The sequence below is a fragment of the Paroedura picta genome, chromosome 15 (assembly GCF_049243985.1).
Source record: "Paroedura picta isolate Pp20150507F chromosome 15, Ppicta_v3.0, whole genome shotgun sequence".
Lineage (NCBI taxonomy): Eukaryota > Metazoa > Chordata > Lepidosauria > Squamata > Gekkonidae > Paroedura > Paroedura picta.
Genome location: NC_135383.1, coordinates 7305905 through 7324170, shown reverse-complemented (window position 1 = coordinate 7324170; position 18266 = coordinate 7305905). Strand labels below are relative to the sequence as shown.

The 18266-nt window shown below is 51.9% G+C and overlaps 1 protein-coding gene across 1 annotated transcript; it reads right to left on the bottom strand.

Annotated features, from left to right (window-relative positions):
* Window positions 1–309: 309 nt before the first annotated feature.
* Window positions 310–17563, bottom strand: EFHD2 (EF-hand domain family member D2). The gene is made up of 4 exons (XM_077311503.1): window positions 17127–17563; window positions 5201–5348; window positions 4713–4847; window positions 310–3730 (listed from the first exon to the last, which is right to left on the bottom strand). The coding sequence occupies exons 1-4, from the start codon at window positions 17450–17452 to the stop codon at window positions 3596–3598; spliced, it is 744 nt and encodes a 247-aa protein (XP_077167618.1). The 5' UTR covers window positions 17453–17563; the 3' UTR covers window positions 310–3595.
* Window positions 17564–18266: the final 703 nt, after the last annotated feature.

Below are 18266 nucleotides of genomic sequence, written 5' to 3'. Positions count from 1 at the left end.
CTGGTTTTCAGGAAACCCTGGTTGAGAAATCCTGATCTAGGGATACAAGTCCTTGATTCGTTTTGCGTTGGTGCTGGCACTATCTGCTGAGCCCGAAGGCTACCCTGAACCTACCAGAGTGTGTTCCAGAGGTCAGAGGGGGCATGGGTCAGCGCTTTGCATGTACAAGGCCCCAGGTCAGTGGCTGACGAGGTGTCGTCCACAGTAGGTTTTGATGGCTGATGCTGATAAACCAAACTTCACAGAACACAAGAACCGGCCAAGCTGGAACGATCCCCCAGAGAAGAAACAGCCTTTGGACACCACAGCTTGCTTATGAAATATAGTTGTTGTTTTTTTTAATTTTTGGTTTAAAAAAAAATAAATCATACCACTGAAATGGAACAGCTTTTGGAATCAAAAGCAAACAGTTTCTCCCCCATCCCACCCCCAATCCATCCATTTAAACATATTGGAAAAAAGCCGTAGAGGAACGGAAGGAGCTCTTTAATATACTGCTTTCCCACCCACCCCAACCCTCTTCCATCTCCCCTCCCCTTCAAGCCACCCGAGGTTGCCGTATGAAAAAATAATGAAGCCTCAATGAGACAAAATCTTTTTACCCCCCCGCCCAAAGGGGGGGGGGGTTGGAGGTGCAGTTTGAAATGAAGCAATTCAAAATCTCCCAGGAAGAAAGAGGAAAGCCCAGAGAGTTTGCAGAGCAGATGGGACACGGAATGTTTGATTTTGAAAAACAGAACTGGGAATGCACATCAGCGTGGAATAAAAAGGAAAAGTGGAATCATTCCTGCTTTTACAATGCATCTTGGCTCAGCCAGCCCTGGGTGTGCAAGAGCACCCCCCCCCACACACACACACACTACGCTCACAAACATGCATGTTTGAAGGGTTGCCAACTTATCACAAAAGGCAGCTTCATTTGCTCCTGGGCTGTTAACAAGCAGCAGCATCTGCAGAGATGAGCAGGAAAAAGCTTGGTGTGTGTGTGTGTGTTAAAATCTGTGTAAAAATATTTAATGAAAATTATGTTTTGTTTTTTTTAAGGAATCTGTTTTCCTCCCAAGACTGGCAAAAGATCCTACTCGCCCTCCGACTCCCTGGTTTAGCCAGCAATGTCGAGAAGAATTTATATTTTGTGCCTCCCCAAGTCTGGGGGGGGGGGCAGGCAATGCACCCTCTCCCAGAATTCCTGGAGGCAACCACAGCATGCTAAATTTGCTATTAAAGGCGCAGGAGCGGATAAACAAAAGACTGCCCTGGTACTGTTGACGTCCTTTAAAAGCCAAGATTTTTGCGCAAACAATAAAAAAAAACATGGAGGTGGTGGGGAGGGAGGGACTATTTTTCCAGTCCAATTCACCGAGCTTTTCTCTTACGAAAGCTTGACAATCAGGGTCTGCCCCTTCCTTGAAAGATCACAGTGCATGCTATCCACATGAACATTTGAAAGCACTTTCTGGTGGTCCCCCAGCCTGAATATTAACAAATGAACACAAGGGGGGGGATAATGACCCGACGGTGACGGCGCCGCAGTATTCTGGGTTCCACCAACGTGGTTTGCGATTTGGGTGGACTCTCTGGTTCCATCCTTATCAACACCAAAGGCGCAAGAGGCACTTCCTTTACAATCAGCTCATCCCTTCAGCCGGAGTTGCAACGGTGTCAGCACTTGGGTTATTGCCTTGGTAGAACATGCACAAACACACACATGTAAAGACATCGCGTGGGGCTGAATGCAGACCTACTCACATGACTCAGTCAGCCTGCAGGACGGGCAAGCCTGCCACTAAAACACGCCAAGACGCCATTTTGCTGGGTAAAGAGGGCACTTCAAACATAAAAACAGAAGACGCCGAGGTCGCCCGCCACCAAAAGCATGCTGGCAAACGCATTGGTCCACCCACCTTAAGGATGTCAGGAGAGCCCTGCCGGATCAGGCCCATTTGGTGTTGTGTTCACCACGTGGCCGACTGGCTGCTTCTAAGAAGCCCACGAGGAAGATGACTGTGGCGGCATCTTCTCTCTTGTGCTCCTCAGCAAATGCTATATGGAGGTTTTCTGCCTCTTGTATTGGAGGACGTAGCTGTCCATCATGACTGGCTGCCATCGACATCAAATTTGTTCACTCCCCTTTTAAAGCCGGCCAAGTTGGTGGGACAGTCCTGGTATCTAATGCGCGCGGGATCTGGAAGTGAGTGCATGTGCTAACCATGGGGCACAAGACTTGTGAACGGAGTGGGAAGCCTAGGGGGCTGATTGGGGCCACAGGGCAGGGGCACCCCAGAAAGGGTGGGGGAAGAAGAAGAAGAAGAAGAGTTGGTTCTTATATGCCACTTTTCACTACCCGACGGAGTCTCAAAGCGGTGGGTGAGGCTGAGAGAGCCCTGATATTCCTGCTTGGTCAGAGCAAGTTTCTCAGTGCTGTGAATAGGCCAAGTTCACCCAGTTGGTTGCATATGGGGAGTGCAGATTTATACCCAGCTCGCCAGATTAGAAGTCCGCACTCCTAACCACAACACCAAGCTGGCCCTGGGAGGTGGGGCGACTGCTACCTGGCATAGAACCAGATTCCGGAGTAAAGGGAAGCAAATGAAACTGAGAATGTTTTGAACAGATGTGGGTGGAGAGGGCATAAGGTTTGTCTCACACCAGGGCAGTGACAGACAGTCAAAGATACACAGGGAGAAAAAGATCAGAGAAAGAATTTTGGAGGGGAACCGAGGCATTCCTGACCCCCCGGGCCACTCGCTTTGCTACCTCAGGTAGCTTTAACGTTTTCTATTTTTGGCAAAGCTTCAAGCAAAGGGACTTTTAAAGTGACCAATGGATGCATTCTTTTTCCAATGCAGATTGTGCATGCCAAAGCGGCAAGAGGAAATTTTGCACGAGAGCAAGGGAAACCCCCCCCCCTCCGCCCTGTCCAAGGCCCTGCCAGTTCCGCGGCCCACGACCCCGATGATCCCCTTTCCGGCTGCGATATGAAATGATCGACAAGTCGAACGTGCAAGGGCCGGGCTTGGGACGCACCAAGCGGGTTACAACGAGTTAAGAGCACGCCCACCAACACCGAGACACGTCAATTCACAAGAAAACACAGATCCGGGCAACGCAGGCGAGGGCAGGCAGGCAGGCAGGCGGGCACTGGGATTTCTGTTTGCGGTATTTACAGGTTGCAGAAAACCACCGCTGTGGACGAGGCCTGTTTTTTAGCCCAGAGGGCTTCAGCTTTCAAAAGCCATGGAAGGTCCCGTTTCCAAATCGGTCCACACGTCTGGCTAAGAGCTGCCAAGAACCCAGGAAGACCGAAACCCACCCAGATCCCGCACCTGTGCCTTCCAGCAGAAGCTTGGTTGGCAGAAAAACCAGCTGGCCAAGTGGTCAAGGGCGGAGGTAGGGGTGGGGAGGGGGGGATGACAGATCCAATGGAATTCTGCGGGACTTCTGCAGACCAAGCTGTTGCGAAAGGCACGGCTTGAGGGACCCGTTCCAAAAGCTGGGCATCCCTCATCCCTCAACCGTTAGCAACGCGAGATCATTCCGCTGGGACCGCTGAGGTGACCCCCCCCTTTGCCCAGCGGCGCCCCTGTTTGGCCCGTCACTGCTTGAACGCCGACTGCAGTTCTTTGAAGGCGGCTTTCCGCTGTTTCATCTCCTCCGCCTGCCGCTTCTTTTCCTCTTGCTCGGCTTTGATCTCCTCTTCGAAGCGGCTGGTGACGTTTATGGCTTGCACCTGGGAGTGGGGGGGGGGAGACAAATCGACAAGCAGCTCAGGTGTAGCAGAATGCAGAGAGTGCGGGGTCTGTCACGGGCCTCCGTTTTTATCTTCGAAGACGCTCCGGGTGGCTTTCTATGGCCCTTTCTCCTCATAACAGTCTCCTTGGCCAAGTGTGCGTTTCAGTTATTTGGCATTTAAGAACGTAGAGCTGGAAGGGGTCTTCCTTGTCATCTAATCCAGCCCCCTGAACAATGCAGAAAAGGCACAACTCCACACACACACACACACACACACACACACTCCCCTCAGGGACCCCCTGCTCTATGCCCAGCAGAAGGCGAAAAACCTCCAGGATCCCTGGGTCAATCTGGCTGGGAAGAAAACTCTTTCCAGACCCCAAAGTAGCACCTGTCCTTATCCTGGGGGTGCAAGAAATGGCCATGAGAGCCAAGCAATGGCCCTTCCCTTCCGGCCCTCTCTCTCTCCTAACCCCTCCAAGTTCAGAGATAGCAATGCCGCCGCATGGCCATCTAGCCTCTGCTTAAAGGAGAAAGACCCACCACCTTTGGAGGAAGCCTGTTTCACTGAGGAGCCGTTTGGTCAGGAGGTTCTTCCTGGTGTTTAACCGAAAACTCTCCTGATTTAATTTCAACCCACTGGTTTTGGTCTGACAGCCCCGAGCAACAGAGAACGAGACTTCTCTATCCTTTATGTCAGGGGTAGTCAACCTGTGGTCCTCCAGATGTTCATGGACTACAATTCCCATGAGCCCTTGCCAGCATTTGCGGTTTTATGGGACAGCCCATCGAATACTTGAAGAGGTAATCATAACCCCTCTGCTTTAGTGTGGTGTCATGGTCCACAGTGCAGACTAGGGATGAAGAGACTTGGGCGTAGTGACAACCGCTGACCACAGGCCCGGTGGTCTGTTTCGGTTGTGGCACCCCTGGGCAACCCTCTCCCCCTTCCCCAGCACTCCCTGAATCCCCCTTCTCACTTTGGCTTCGAAAAAGCTTTTGGCTCCTTTGACGCCCTCCGTTGAGACATCGATCTCCGACAGGCGGGCTAAGGCATGCAGGCCACTGTCCTCTTCCAGTTCCCCTGCGGCCGCTTTGCGGAAAATCAGAAGGAACTGGGGGAAAAAAGGACACATAAAAACAGTGAGGTTAAATGAGTCTCGGTTCCCAAGGGAAGCCCAGTAAGGGTAAAATCTGTGGATTCCCCCCTTATTCCTATTCCTGACTTTTAACAATCAAGACCCCTGGGGTCATCAGTTGGGTCCACTGGCTGGAACAGAAATCCCATACAGCTATTTATTTATTAATCATACGGTGTGCATAATAAAGCCAGGAGACTCTAGGATTGTCCAGCAGCCAGGCAAGGGATGGTTTGCTATTGCCTGTCTCCACAGGAGGACTCTTGGAGGGTCCTTGGAGGTCTCCCACCCAAACGCTAGCCAGAAACACCTCCTCACGGCCGCGTTACCTCTCGGAAGCTCAGTTTGCAATCCAAGTCTTCATCCACCTCCTTGATCATGTTTTTCAAGCCCAGGTGAGTCTGCGGAGCTCCGAGCTTCTCCATCATCCGCTTCAGCTCCATCAGGTCAATGAAGCCGTCTTTCCCCGCGTCGTACCTGGCAGGTAAAAAGAAAGGCGAAACAAACAAATGAGTTTACAGTCGTGAAGCGAGGGAGGCTACCTTCCTTCTGACAAATTCCAATCCCTCGCTTTGGAGGTGGGGAGGGGGAAATACCGTAGGCCAAGGGGTAGTCAACCTGTGGTCCTCCAGATGTCCATGAACTACAATCTCCTACCCTTCTTCTCCCCACAGCAGACACCAAGTGAGGTAGGTGAGACCAAGAGAGCTCTGAGAGAACTGCGATTTGCCCAATGTCACCCAGTTGGCTGCAGGTGGAGAAATGGGGAATCCAACCCTGCTCACTGGATTAGAAGCCGCTGCTCTCAGCATTTCAGATGACCGCTCTCGCTTAAATTTTCTTTATGCCATCTGCAGCCCACCAAACTATTTTCCGTCTGTCCCCAGAATGTGAGCGTTGTGCTTTCCAGGGAGATGTGACGGAGCTCTTTGTAATGTCCCCAGCTGCGATTGAGTGGGCTGAAATTTCAGATCTTAGTGCTTGAGGAGATCGCCCAGTCTGTCTGCATGAACGCCGTACCTACTCGGCTACGTATTTCGCATTGTTGCACGCTCCCTGCGTGTGGCTCTGACGTTCGATAAGGCCATTAGCTATCCAAAGTCCACGTCCGAAGACAAACTAAGGAGTTTGCCTCTTTCTCAGACTGCGTGGGTGTGATTCTCTTTGCATTCCGGCCTCCCAGAAGGCCTTATCACCAGTACCCACCTCTCTCTCCCAAGTTATGCATCAACATCCGAGGCAGGCAGGAGAAACCTGGCTGAAACCAAACAAGGCTAGCTGTTCATTAGCAGCAAAGGCATGCATTTAAAATAAATCGACCTCAGAATCCACCACCTGCACGGTCGTTCATCCTGCCTAAGGCCCTTTGTTGTTCATGTCGCTTTCCAGTTCTTCGGCCCTAGCCCTCTGATGCTGCCTGAAAGAACTGTTTTCCGCATATCGCTGATCTCCCTTGCATCTCAATGAGAAACGAGAGCTAGCCAGAAAGACAAAGCAAATAATCAGAATAAATGAGAACAAGGCTGAAATGAGACACCCCAAAGGACCTGAGCCAGGGGTAGTCAAACTGCGGCCCTCCAGATGTCCATGGACTACAATTCCCATGAGCCCCTGCCAGCGAATGCTGGCAGGGGCTCATGGGAATTGTAGTCCATGGACATCTGGAGGGCCGCAGTTTGACTACCCCTGCCCTAAGCAATGTCAGGTTCAAGAGACCCCACTGCATTGCTCCCCTATGGGAAACGTAATAACCTGTTGCAATTCACGTGGATACAGGAAGCTGCTGTAATAATCAGAGCTTTACTCCGACTGGTAGCAGCTCTCCATGGACTCAGGCAGAGGGCTTTCCCATCCCCTCCTACCTGATCCTTTTTAACTGGAGATGCTGGGGATTGAACTTGCTGCATGCCAAACCGATGTTCTGCCAGTAAGCCACAGCCCCTAGAATCATAGAATCATAGCGTTGGAAGGGGCCATACAGGCCATTTAGTCCAACCCCCTGCTCAACGCAGGATCTTGGCATGTAGAGGGTTTCCCATAGCCCGAGGCCCTAAATTTAATTGACTCTGCTTGTGTGTTCAGCAACTCTAGCTTGGGGATTTCCTGGAGATTTGGGGAAGGTTTCTAGGGAAGGTGGAGTGCAAATCTCAATGGGGATATACCTGGGAGAATCGCCTCTGGAGGGTGGCAACCCTATAAGCTGTGTACAAATCCAGCGCAGGTGTACAGGGTGACCGTGGAGTCCCCCACAAAAGCTGTTTCCTCTCAGGAGACTTGTGAAAGCAGTTTAATGATTCATGACATGTATCTTTTCCTGCTTTTAAAAGAGGCCAGTGCTTAGAAAGACGAAGCCAAGTACATTTATAAGAGCTCACGAAACTCCACTCAGGGTGTGCTTCAAGCCAAGTCGGAAGGTGGCTGAAGTCTTTGAGAGGCTCCTGTGTTTTATGGCATCCCCTGCTTTAAATCACGGCTGTGACTGGGCACCCAGGGCTCCGAATTCAAACCGCTGCGGTCCATCGGAGGTCAGACTCGGTGCTAATGGCTTCCTCCAGAACGGTTCCCTCACAATAAGGATGCCTTTGGGACCTTGTCGGGCGGGAAACCGCACCGGTTTTGGCTGGCTGAAAAAGAAATCCTTTCATTCAGGCCTTGAAATGATATGATGGTCTCCCTCTCTGCTTGGTCAGAACAGCTTTATCGGTGCTGTGGCTCAAGGGTGCATGTGGGGGAGCAGGGGATCAAACCTGGCTCGCCAGATGAGAAGCCACCACCCTTAACCAAGCTGGCAGATGGACTTTACGTCATTCTACCCCAATGAAGCCCTTCCCCTCACCAAACCCTGCCCTCTTCAGCCTCCCCTCCAGCCAAGGACCCAGCGCTCGTCCAAATATCCTGCTTGCCGGTCAGCTAACCGGCTCGGTCTGCCTGCTTCTCGGCATCCTGGAGAGCTGCCCAGAGAGTAGTCAAGATGGACTTTGAGAAACCAAGGGCCTGACCCCTCACTGGTGGTCTTCAAGCAGTGGCTAGACAAAGACTTCTCCTGGATGCTTGAGGGTGATCTTGCATGGAGCAGGGGGTTAGACTAGATGGCCTGGATGGTCCCTTCCCACTCTATGATTCTATGATCTTGCGTTGAGCAGGGGGTTGGACTAGATGGCCTGTCTGGCCTCTTCCAACTCTAGGATTCTATGATCTGGCATTGAGCAGGGGGTTGGACTAGATGGCCTGTCTGGCCCCTTCCAACTCTAGGATTCTATGATCCAACATTGAGCAGGGGGTTGGACTAGATGGCCTGTCTGGCCCCTTCCAACTCTATGATTTTATGATCTTGCATTGAGCAGGGGGTTGGACTAGATGGCCTACAGGACCCCTTCCAACTCTAGGATTCTATGAATGCTCCAATTTCTGGCCAGCCTGGACAGGGCCAGGATTGGGAGGCCGCCTGCACCGTCAGCCGATCTGATTTTTGCTGTGCTGACGATGCTGAAGTCCAGTGGATTGTCTCGTTCCTTCCACAGGGTTTTTGAGTCCCCGGTTTTGTCAAAACAGCTGAGTCCACCTGCGCTGGGCAAAAACTCTTCAGATTCTAGCAGAATCCTGTGTGTGTTTTTTTTTTAAGGGGTGAGGGGGGGTTTCTGTCAATGAGCGCAGTTTTATTCATAAAGTGCCAAAAGAACTAACAAAAAACCCCTCCTGAAATTAGTTTATCAGCACACATATTGATGGCACACACTGGAGCATTCGAAGTCCATAGCGTGAGGAATCCTGACCACAGCCCTGCAGAGCGGGCTAGTATTATCCACACCAAGAGAGCCAGCTGCAGAAAGCCAGCATGCTGCAGTGGTTAAAGTGTCGGACTAGAAGACCCAGGTCCGAATCCCCTTTCTAGGAGCCAAAAAAGTTTGAGAAGTCCGAAAACTGTTATCACAAAAATCTATTTCATGCACATTTTGATTGCCCAGTGCTAAAAGTGAACAAAATGTGCATTTCACAGATTTTTATGATAACAGCCTTTAGACTTCTCGATCTGTTTGGTTCCCAGCTTATTTTAAAGGTTGGGCTCATTTCTTTTCTGTTCCCCTTCTTGTTTTCAGTCGGATTCCCCACTCTGCCATGGAAGCTTGCTCGGAGACCATGGGCCGGTCATTCTGCCTTAGCCTGACCTTGCAGGGTTGACAAAGCAGAGGAGAAGAGAGCAATGTAAGCCGTTCTGTGGTCCCTGCTGGTGGAAATGGTGTGACATAAATAAAGCAGGTAAATAAATAAATTCTCCCCATGCGGCAGAGTGCAGAGCAGCTGGCGAAAGTTACAAGGAGAAATTGTAGGCAGAGGGAAATACGAACTAGGGACTTTCCTGCCCACAGCTCACTCTTAGTCATTGCACCAAACCAGCGCATTTGCAAAATCATTTCGAAACCAAAGGAGAGGCCAGATCAAAGGTGGGACTCTCTGCCTCCCACTTGGAAATCTCCCAGCATTTGCCTTTGTTCTGACGAATGTCACTTTTCCTGGTTGCTTGCAATTCAGATAATCCATCTAGCAGTCCCAGCCTGCTTCAGCCACTCCAAAGCGCTTTAACTTGCACGGGAGGAAGTTCAGCCGGGAGGGCAAAGGAAGCAAGCTTTGCAGAACCAAAGCTGCTAGGTTAGGATGCATTATGCTGAACATGAGCAGCAGCCACCACATTAGTCAAACAAGCAGCCACTTGTGTTTCTTACACCGGCATCCCCCCTGCGCCACACTGCCTCATCTCAAGAGCTTGGAAAACCCATTTTTCGGTGTGACTAAGCTAGGAAAAGCAGGAGATTCTCTGAGCAAAAGAGAGCCCATTTATGTCTCTCTGCTCAGCACACTTTTATCCTGCCTCTCCTCCCTGGAGATTCAAGCCCAACCTTTCCTCCACTGCATCGTCACAACAGTCCTGCAAGGTCGGCCCAAGATCACCCACTGAGCTTCTATGGCGGAGTGGGAATTCGAACCTGGGTCTCACAGCTCCTAATCCAGTCACGACCCAGCGCTAGGCTCATGGCTCAATAGCAGGGCGTCTGCTTGGCACACAGAAGGTCCCAGGTTCAATCCCCAGTGTCATGTAGCTGGTGATGTTGAAGACTTTGACCTGAGACCCCAGAAAGCCAGTTCCAGTTTGAGATCCACCAGGCTGGCCTTGAGAAGTTGCCATAAAAAGGCTTTTGTGTTTGTGGCTCTCTAGGAATCCTCAGACAAATGCAATTCTACAACCTCCTTATATGAGGATCTGGGCAAAGCAGGAAAAAACAGGAGTGATATGCAGGGTCAGCAGCAGGGGTGGATGGAGAGACCCTCCCAGATCTACTGGGAGAGAGGATGTTGAAAGACAAAGGGGCATACAAGTTTGCCGAAAGGAATTGAGCATGGGACTCAAGAGTCCTTCCCAACTAGCAGCCAGAAACAAAACTCGCCACTGTGTTTGCCTGGCGGAGAGCGGAAACAGAAAAACAAATGAAGGGAATGGAGAGATAAAGAAACTCTATCCTCCCGTCTTGTGTTCTTAGAACGCTGAAGAGGATGCGGTTTCGAATTTGCCACAACGGACAATTCAGCCTGCTGCTGCGTATAAAAATAGCAGGTTTGGGATTAATGAAACATGGCCTATCTGTGTCCGTGAATAGATTTAGCAATAATATCCTCTGGAAGGAGGCTATGAGAAGAAGGACTGGCAGAATCAAGGACTAACGAAGATCGTCCTTGTCCACGTGGACTTTTGACTTACCAATGTGGGGCTGGGACCTGGGAAAGCTTCCTCCTAAATCTAGCCTTTGGTGCTCTGGAAGGGCCTAACTGGCTTCCAGGAAGTTGACAGAGTTTGGTCCCAGGCCTTAATTTTTGCTTAATTTCCATCGACGTGCTCAGACGCAGGGACAGCTCTAAAAGCTGCCCAGGCCCCGCACATCTCCTCCAAAGCAAAATATGAAGTTGCAGGGAGAAAGAGAGAAGTGGGGAGAGTTTAGGAAGGGATGAATCACTGGCTCACAATGGCCGAAAGGGACAAACATGCCTCTGATCTAGAAATAGTAATGACTGAATTAGAAAGGGGTCCCCAGGGTCATCTAGTCCCATGCCCTGCACAATGCAGGAAATTCATAGCTTTCTCTTCCCTACCACTCTCCCGGCGACCCCCCCTGGTTCCTTTTCTCAAAACATACAGTGCGGCATAGATGCAGGAGCCCTGGGCAGACAGAATTCACTTCTGTGCTCCCGTTCTGAAGTTGGGGGGGGGGGAGCAAATTTTTGTGCAATTGTATTCTGACCCCAATCACAGCAGTGCTGCTAATACTTTAAGGAGGGAGGGTGTACGCTTCTGAGAAGAAAGCCCCTCTCATCGGGCAAGAGGGGCCCCTCTTGGGCTCAACTAGTGGAAGCCACCAGCAGCTAGAAAGCACGGAAGAATAAAATCCAGGGCGTTTCCCCCCTGCCCCATCAACTCTGGTCGCGGGGTCTTAGTCCGATGAGACAGAACTATTTGAAGAAGGTTCTTTTCTTATTGCGGGAGGGGAGGGTTTCCAAGAAATGTGTCCCATCTCAGAAATAGGTTTTATGGAAGGGAGGGAAAAGGCCCACATGATGGATTTTAATTGTAAGTTTGTTCAGGAGCCAACTTGGCCGAAGAGCCGGGTATATAGATACATCAGATGAAATAAGCACCACTCTTCCTGGGAAGCGTGCCTGGATATTAGATTGGTCCTAGAGAACGCAAGAACTGGCTGCTTTAGATCTTCTAGCAACCCCTCCCTCCCCGAACATCTGGAAGGAACTGTTCCCCGTCAGTCCTGAATAGTTAAAAAGGATTTTTACACTGGCAGAACTTGAAACAGAAACATCACCTTTTGTTTCTTATCTGCTGGAGCACACACTTTGAAAAAGAGTCCATCAACTTTCCCAGTTTATCCCCAAGCTCAGAGCTGGGAAGCTAGCTGGGGTCAGCCTTAGATGAGAGACCACCAAGGAAATCCTAACAGAATCAGGATGGGGAGGGAGGAAGAGAGAAGCAATGAGTATCTAAGAATGGATGGATTACTGATTCACCAACCACTGAAAGGGCTCTGATCTAGATATAGAAACACAGAGCCGGGAGGGACCCCCACAGGTCATCTAGTCCAACCCCCTGCTCAATGCAGGAAATTCACAGCCACCTCTCCCTACTGGGACCCCCATTTCTTTTACCAAATGTATAATATGGCATACAGGTAGGAACACTGGGCAGAGAGAATCCACTTCTATGTTTACATCCTGAGATGGGGGTATTCTGCTTAAGGGACCATGAACTGCACAGTGCTGGTTGACTCTCCTAGCAGAAAAACAAAATCAGCTGGTGGGGGAAAGAGAATCAAACCCGTTCCGGGAACACACGTTATCCAAGTAAAGCAACTGTATTTCAAAGGACACGTGAAATCTTCCTAAGTAATAAAGCTTCCGCATGAAAAGCCATTAAGGGAGAAACACTTGGCGACCGAACCGTCTTCTTCAGCCGCCACTAAAATATCAGCGTCCGCCGTTTAGGAAATATCCATGTGCGGAATCAATACAAAGCTTCATAAATATTACTACCAAATCGATATCCCTCGAGCTAATGAGCCATGCTCTCTTGACCGTTCTTCACAGCCCTTTTCGAAAACCGTGACCGGCTCTTGTCCGCTGCTGGAGAAGGTTTTGGTTGGAAAATAAAGTTGAGCTGCCTTGAAGCATCGCATCATAATTGTGAATTTCCTGCATTCTGCAAAGGGGGGCTGGACTAGATGACCTTGGAGGTCCCTTCCAACTAAATGATTCTATCAGCTGGCACGAGCACCTTAGGGAGGGTGTTTCATGCTACAACTGCTCCAGCAACGAACCCCGGTCTGGAAGGAAGCAGACGCAACGAAGGAAGGTCGGTTGGGCCGCAGGATTTAGCAACGTGCAGCAGGAGGAGGGAGGGAGGGAAAGTGAGACCATGTGCAGCCACTTCAAACCACACAGCTGGAGGCTGCAAAAATGCGCTTTGCTATCTCAGCTTATGTCTCACTGTTCCCTGAGGGTGGACTTGTGCACCTCTGGCTCCAGAAGAGTCTCGGTGGCAGAATTCTTTCCCAGAATTGAAGGACGGTTCTGTTGGGTGGAGGAAGGAGGGAAGGAACATTCAGCCACTTGCCCCAGGCCCCAGTGACTCGACTTTCCAGAGCAAGGATCCGCTGTATTTTCCTTCTGACATTTTCTCAAGCAATCTGCCTCAGCCTGGACTCCAAAGCTCCAGGCAAGCCTCAAGTGATGGTTCCCCACTGGCTTAGGCTGTGTCTGGAAGACCTCTCCTGCACGCAGCGCGATGACTCTGCATGCAGCGGGCTATGCACAGCGCGCAGGCCGAAAGGAACAACTGCAGCCCCACGCAGGGGGAAGTGGCTGCGGTCGCAGCACAGCAAACCACACTGCCCCCGGGTTTCCCTGTCCCGAGCGCTCGGCACATTTTCTTCCAGCTTAATGGGGGCAGGAAACGTTCTTGCTGGCGTGGAGGATTACGCAACCAAGCAGGTTCGGTCCTTTCTCTGCAATTGCTTTTCTGTTCTCAGGACTTTCCCCGGGCCAAGTAAGTACAGGATCTTGGGTTTTTTTGTGATAAAACAGAACATCAACCGAAACAAAAAGACATGTACTGCCTTCTCAAAGAAGCCCATGTTTCTCAACTGAGGCTTTATTGAGACTTCCTGTTACCACTGTGCCTGCGCAAAACTGCCCAGGAACTCAGTTTTCGGCCGGCACTCATGCGCACACACCACATTTTCTCTCCCCTCCCCTTCTCATGCCAAGAATCGCACATGCTCTGGTTACCTATGGCACAGAAATGTAGATCCTCAGCAGCAGCTGAAAGCAGCCAAGCTTAGAATTGTGGTTTGGGGGAGGAGAGCAGGGAGGGAGAGAATTAATTTCACTTGAGCTGCATGCCTACAAGTCCCCCTATGTCCTGGACGTTTGCTGGGTGGCCCCCCAGGGCCAGTCACTCACTCTGTCTCTCCGCCCAGCCTACCTCCCAGGGCTGTCGTCGTGAGGAGAAAAATGCAGGAAGGGAGATGAAAGTCAGAAGCCCCTTTGAGTTTCCGGTGGGGAGAAAAATGGGGCAGAAAAGACGAGGTGAGATTCTCGGTATGCGAAACAGAGGGTAAGACAGGAGACGTGACAATTCATGATTCACTGAGAAGTTCATCAGAGGCTACTAGCCCGGGGACTGAAGGAAAACTCCATGCCCAGGGAGGAAATTTCTGAATATTTATAATGTAAGAAGAATTCTGCTGAATCTAGCCCAGCATCCTGTCTCACGCAGTGGCCAACCTTCCCCTGATGTTGCCTCCTGGCTCTAGGATTCACAGATCTACTGCTTTTGAATGTGGAGGCTCCCTCCTGGGTATCAGGGCAAGTACCCAACATCAGGGGAAGGTTTGGGTCCCCGTGCCTTTGTTTCTGTGCCCTCTGTGCCCCCCACCCCAGCACTCCAGTTGAGACAGGAAGCTGGACTAGACTGGACCTTTGAAGGTGTAAGGAACGCATGTAAGAATATCAAACAGCTAATTTTATACACATTTCACAGGTGAGGTCTGAACGCAGATCAGTAGCAAAATACTCTCCGATAGTCGAGACCTGGATACAGTGGAGTTAACTTTTTAAAAAGTTTTTTTTGTTTTAGATCTCCTTTTCTAATACTTTGGGCACAGCCCCAGGGGAGCTTTGCATCTGCAAGACTAGAGTTTTTGCAAATCAAGGAACCGTGCGCATTCATAAGCATGTTGCACAAGGGCAAAAACAGGAAATGGGGGAACTTCTTTCTGTCCCTGTGTGTTTATTCCCTAGGAGTTTGGATTGGCGCATAGGATGCTGGATGGGGTGGGCCACTGGTCCCATCCAGCGGGGTTCTTCTGAGGTTTTTAAAGAAAGGATTAGACAGGTTTGTGGAAGGGAGTGGCTACTGAACCGGGGGACTAAAGGGAACCGTCACATCCAGAGGCACTGGACCTCTGCAACCCAGGTCCAAAAGGCAACATCAGGGGAAGGCCTCTGCCTCTATATCCTGTTGTCGGCCCCCCACGGGAGCTGTATGGCCACCATGTGAGACAGGATGTTGGACTAGATGGACCGCTGGTCTGACCCAGCAGGGCTCTTGTGTACCCCACTTTGGGTGAAAGTTCCTAACTGGTAAGACCTTCTGTACAGAGATTCAAGAGAAGACACCAGATACGGAAGCAAATTATATTTCTTTCCTGGAAGGAAAAGGCACTCTGCACATGCCCAGGGTTCTCTCTAGCTTGTTCATGACTCCACAAAACTCAAGATTCCGCCCTAGATATGGAAGACTCAAAATCCTTGAGTCTAGCTGTGCACACCTTCCATTTCTCTGCTTTTCGTCACTGGGATTAAAGGTGTGGTCCAGGTTGTTGCATTCTCCTTACTTCCTACCTCTGCTCTTAGGGAGTGTCTGAAGTTTCCTCGAAGGGAGAGAATGTTGCCTTCAGGCAGCCAGGCATTCGAGGTACCCATAAGTGGCTTTTTTTAAGGGAGGAAAAAAAAATCAAAACTTTCCCCTGTCCCTTCAACAGTCTGTTTATGAAATGCCTACACCTTTTGCTAATTCTCTCAAAGAACCTCTTTTGTACACCGCTACTAATAGGATTTGGTTTACTGCACTGCATCACGGAGCTCCACCTGAGCCCCGAAAACCGCAGGACACATGCTGCCGAAGCGAGCAGGGACTGACAGCAGTGCTACTGAGCGAGTGCAGAGTGTGCTTTGTCCCTGCACACCCCTTAGATCCAGGAACACGAGCAAAAGCAGATCTGGGGCTTGGGGGAGAAGGGGAGTTCAACCGAGAGAAGAAAAACCACCATCTCCCCCGCCCTTGACTCCTTTACACCTCTGGCCGCGCCCTTGCTGAATTCATTTCAACAGTGGCACAGGGAAATTTGTGGGTGCATTTGTGAACTGGGTCAATGAGCACATGGAAGAGATCTGTGGGCTTAGGGAGGCCCTAAAAGGCAAGAACTGTGGACCCCAAGAGACGAAGAAAGGAGCACCCACAGGGAATTGCTCCACGGTGTCAGATCCCGGTTTGGGGAGCCCTCAGGCCGGGTGCAGTAGGGCAGTGGTGGTGGGGGCTTTCTACTCTGTTGTTACAGGGGGTGCCAGGGTTGGTCAAGCTAGGGAACGTGCTTTGGAAAACAACCCTCTATGCCACCCCTCTGAAGCAGGCCCCGAGGAAAACACACAAGAATAACTCTAGCAGTAACATGGCAAGGCCCTTCCAAGACCCAAGGACTCTAGGCAAGGCTGGAGCCCAGAGGGCACCTGAATCTGCCCCCCCCCCACACAGCTGGGTACCTTACTCGCCAAATGCTCCTTTTCTGGAGGAAAGGGGTAGGATATACATTATGCTAAATGCCCCCTAAGAACCTTTTTTATATAGACTGATGGTTTATGCCAGGATTGGGTCTCCTGCACCGCATCAAAGGGTTCGGTGGTTCCGCTTTAGCCCAGAAGGGCTTGCAAAACAGAACTCCTCTGCCGGGCATTTGGTTGAGGACAGCTGATGGGAAAACAACACCTGGGCCCTAGGACCCCCTCTCCCCACTGAAATGCCCACCAAGCACACCACGGGGCAAATCTGCAGGGCTGCAGTCGATACTTTTAACAGTTCAGTTATCAGCTATTAGTGATGTTATGGCTGCTCTCACTGTTATTATGAATCCATGCAGTCCTCCAACCTGTATTGTGTCTATCTGAAGGCTTTCACATTCTCTGTAAACCGCCCTGCGCCGCAAGGGGAGGGCAGGAAACACATTCAGAATAAGACGTCTATTTCATTGCCCTGTTTTGAGGAAGCCTCCAGGGAGAACCGCCCTGAGCCGCAAGGGAAGGCGGCATATAAATATAAATAAATAAATAAATAATAAAATAAGAAAGCAGCTGCAAATATCGCCAACGCCAGTAGGGACTGGCAGCAACGTCCCTGAGCAAGTGCAGAGTGCATCCCCTCCCCGGCCAAAGACTCCCAAGCCTGCTTTGCTTCCCATCCCAATTCGGTCAACCCTTATTGAATCGATTCATCGACTGATTTGGATTTAAATGCCCCTCTAAAACCACCACCGCGGCGGTCCTCGGCCCCCATTCCCAAGCCCAGGTCCCCCTTGCAGGCACTCGGCACGCGCTCAGAGGCCCCCTCGCCAGCCAGCCAGCCAGCCTCCCGCTGCCTTTACTCACTGTCGGAAGAGCTTCTCCATGTCCTTGATCTGCCGCCGGGAGAACTCGCGGAACTCGGTGTAGGGGCTGAAGACCTTGTGGCCACTGCCCGGCGACAGCTGCGCGGGGTCCCCGCCTTGGTTGAGCTCGGAGCGCCGCTGCAGCTTGGCGCTCAGCTCGCCGTCCGCCCCGCTGTCCAAGGCGGGCTCCGGCTCGGGCTCGGCCCCGGCTGCCGCCGCCGCTGCGGCCGCTGCTGCATCCGTTGCATCCGCTGCATCCGCCTCGCCATTGTGCTCCTCGACCTGGAGGCGGCGGCTCAGCTTGCTGGCCAGCTCGTCGGTGGCCATCGCCCGCCCGCGCGCAAGACCCAGACGCCGCCGCCGCCGCTGCAGCCGCTACAGCCGCCGCCGCCGCCGCCAGCGCGATGGCCGAGCCCAGGGGCCGCCTCCCCGGCCCCGCCCAGGCCGCTGAGTGGCAGCGACGGCATTGCCCGCCGAGCAGGAGCAGGAGGAGGCGGAGGCGGCAGCCCTGCAAGGCCCGCGGGAGGGAGCCGCCTGCCCTGCGCCTGGACGGGCGCACGTGGGGTGGAAACGGGCGCACGATGCGCGTCCCTTGGGGTGGGGGGCAGGTGGAGATGCCGGGTGGTGTAGCGTGGTCAACCTGTGGCCCTCCAGATGTCCGTGGACTACAATCCCCATGAGCCCCTGCCAGCACATGCTGGCAGGGGCTCATGGGGATTGTAGTCCACGGACATCTGGAGGGCCACAGGTTGACCGAGAGCCAGTTTGGTGGAGTGGTTAGGAGGGCGGGCTTCTAATCTTGATTCCCCGCTCCCCCGAATGCAGCCAGCTGGGTGACCTTGGGCTCGCCATGGTGCTGATAGAGCTGTTCTGACCGAGCAGTGATATCAGGGCTCTCTTAGCCTCGCAGGGTGTCTGTTGCGGGGAGAGGAAAGGGAAGGGGGTTGTAAGCCGCTTTGAGCCTCCTTCGGGTAGAGGAAAGCGGCATATAAGAACCAGCTCTTCTTCAGCTGCTGCTCGAGGCGGCATGGCGCGCGCGGACAGGGGACGTGAACGAGCCCGTCGGGGATTGCTCGGGAGCAAATGGGCGGTGGAGGGAGGCTGCGAGGCCGGCCGGCTGGCGCCCTCCTTTCGGGTCCGA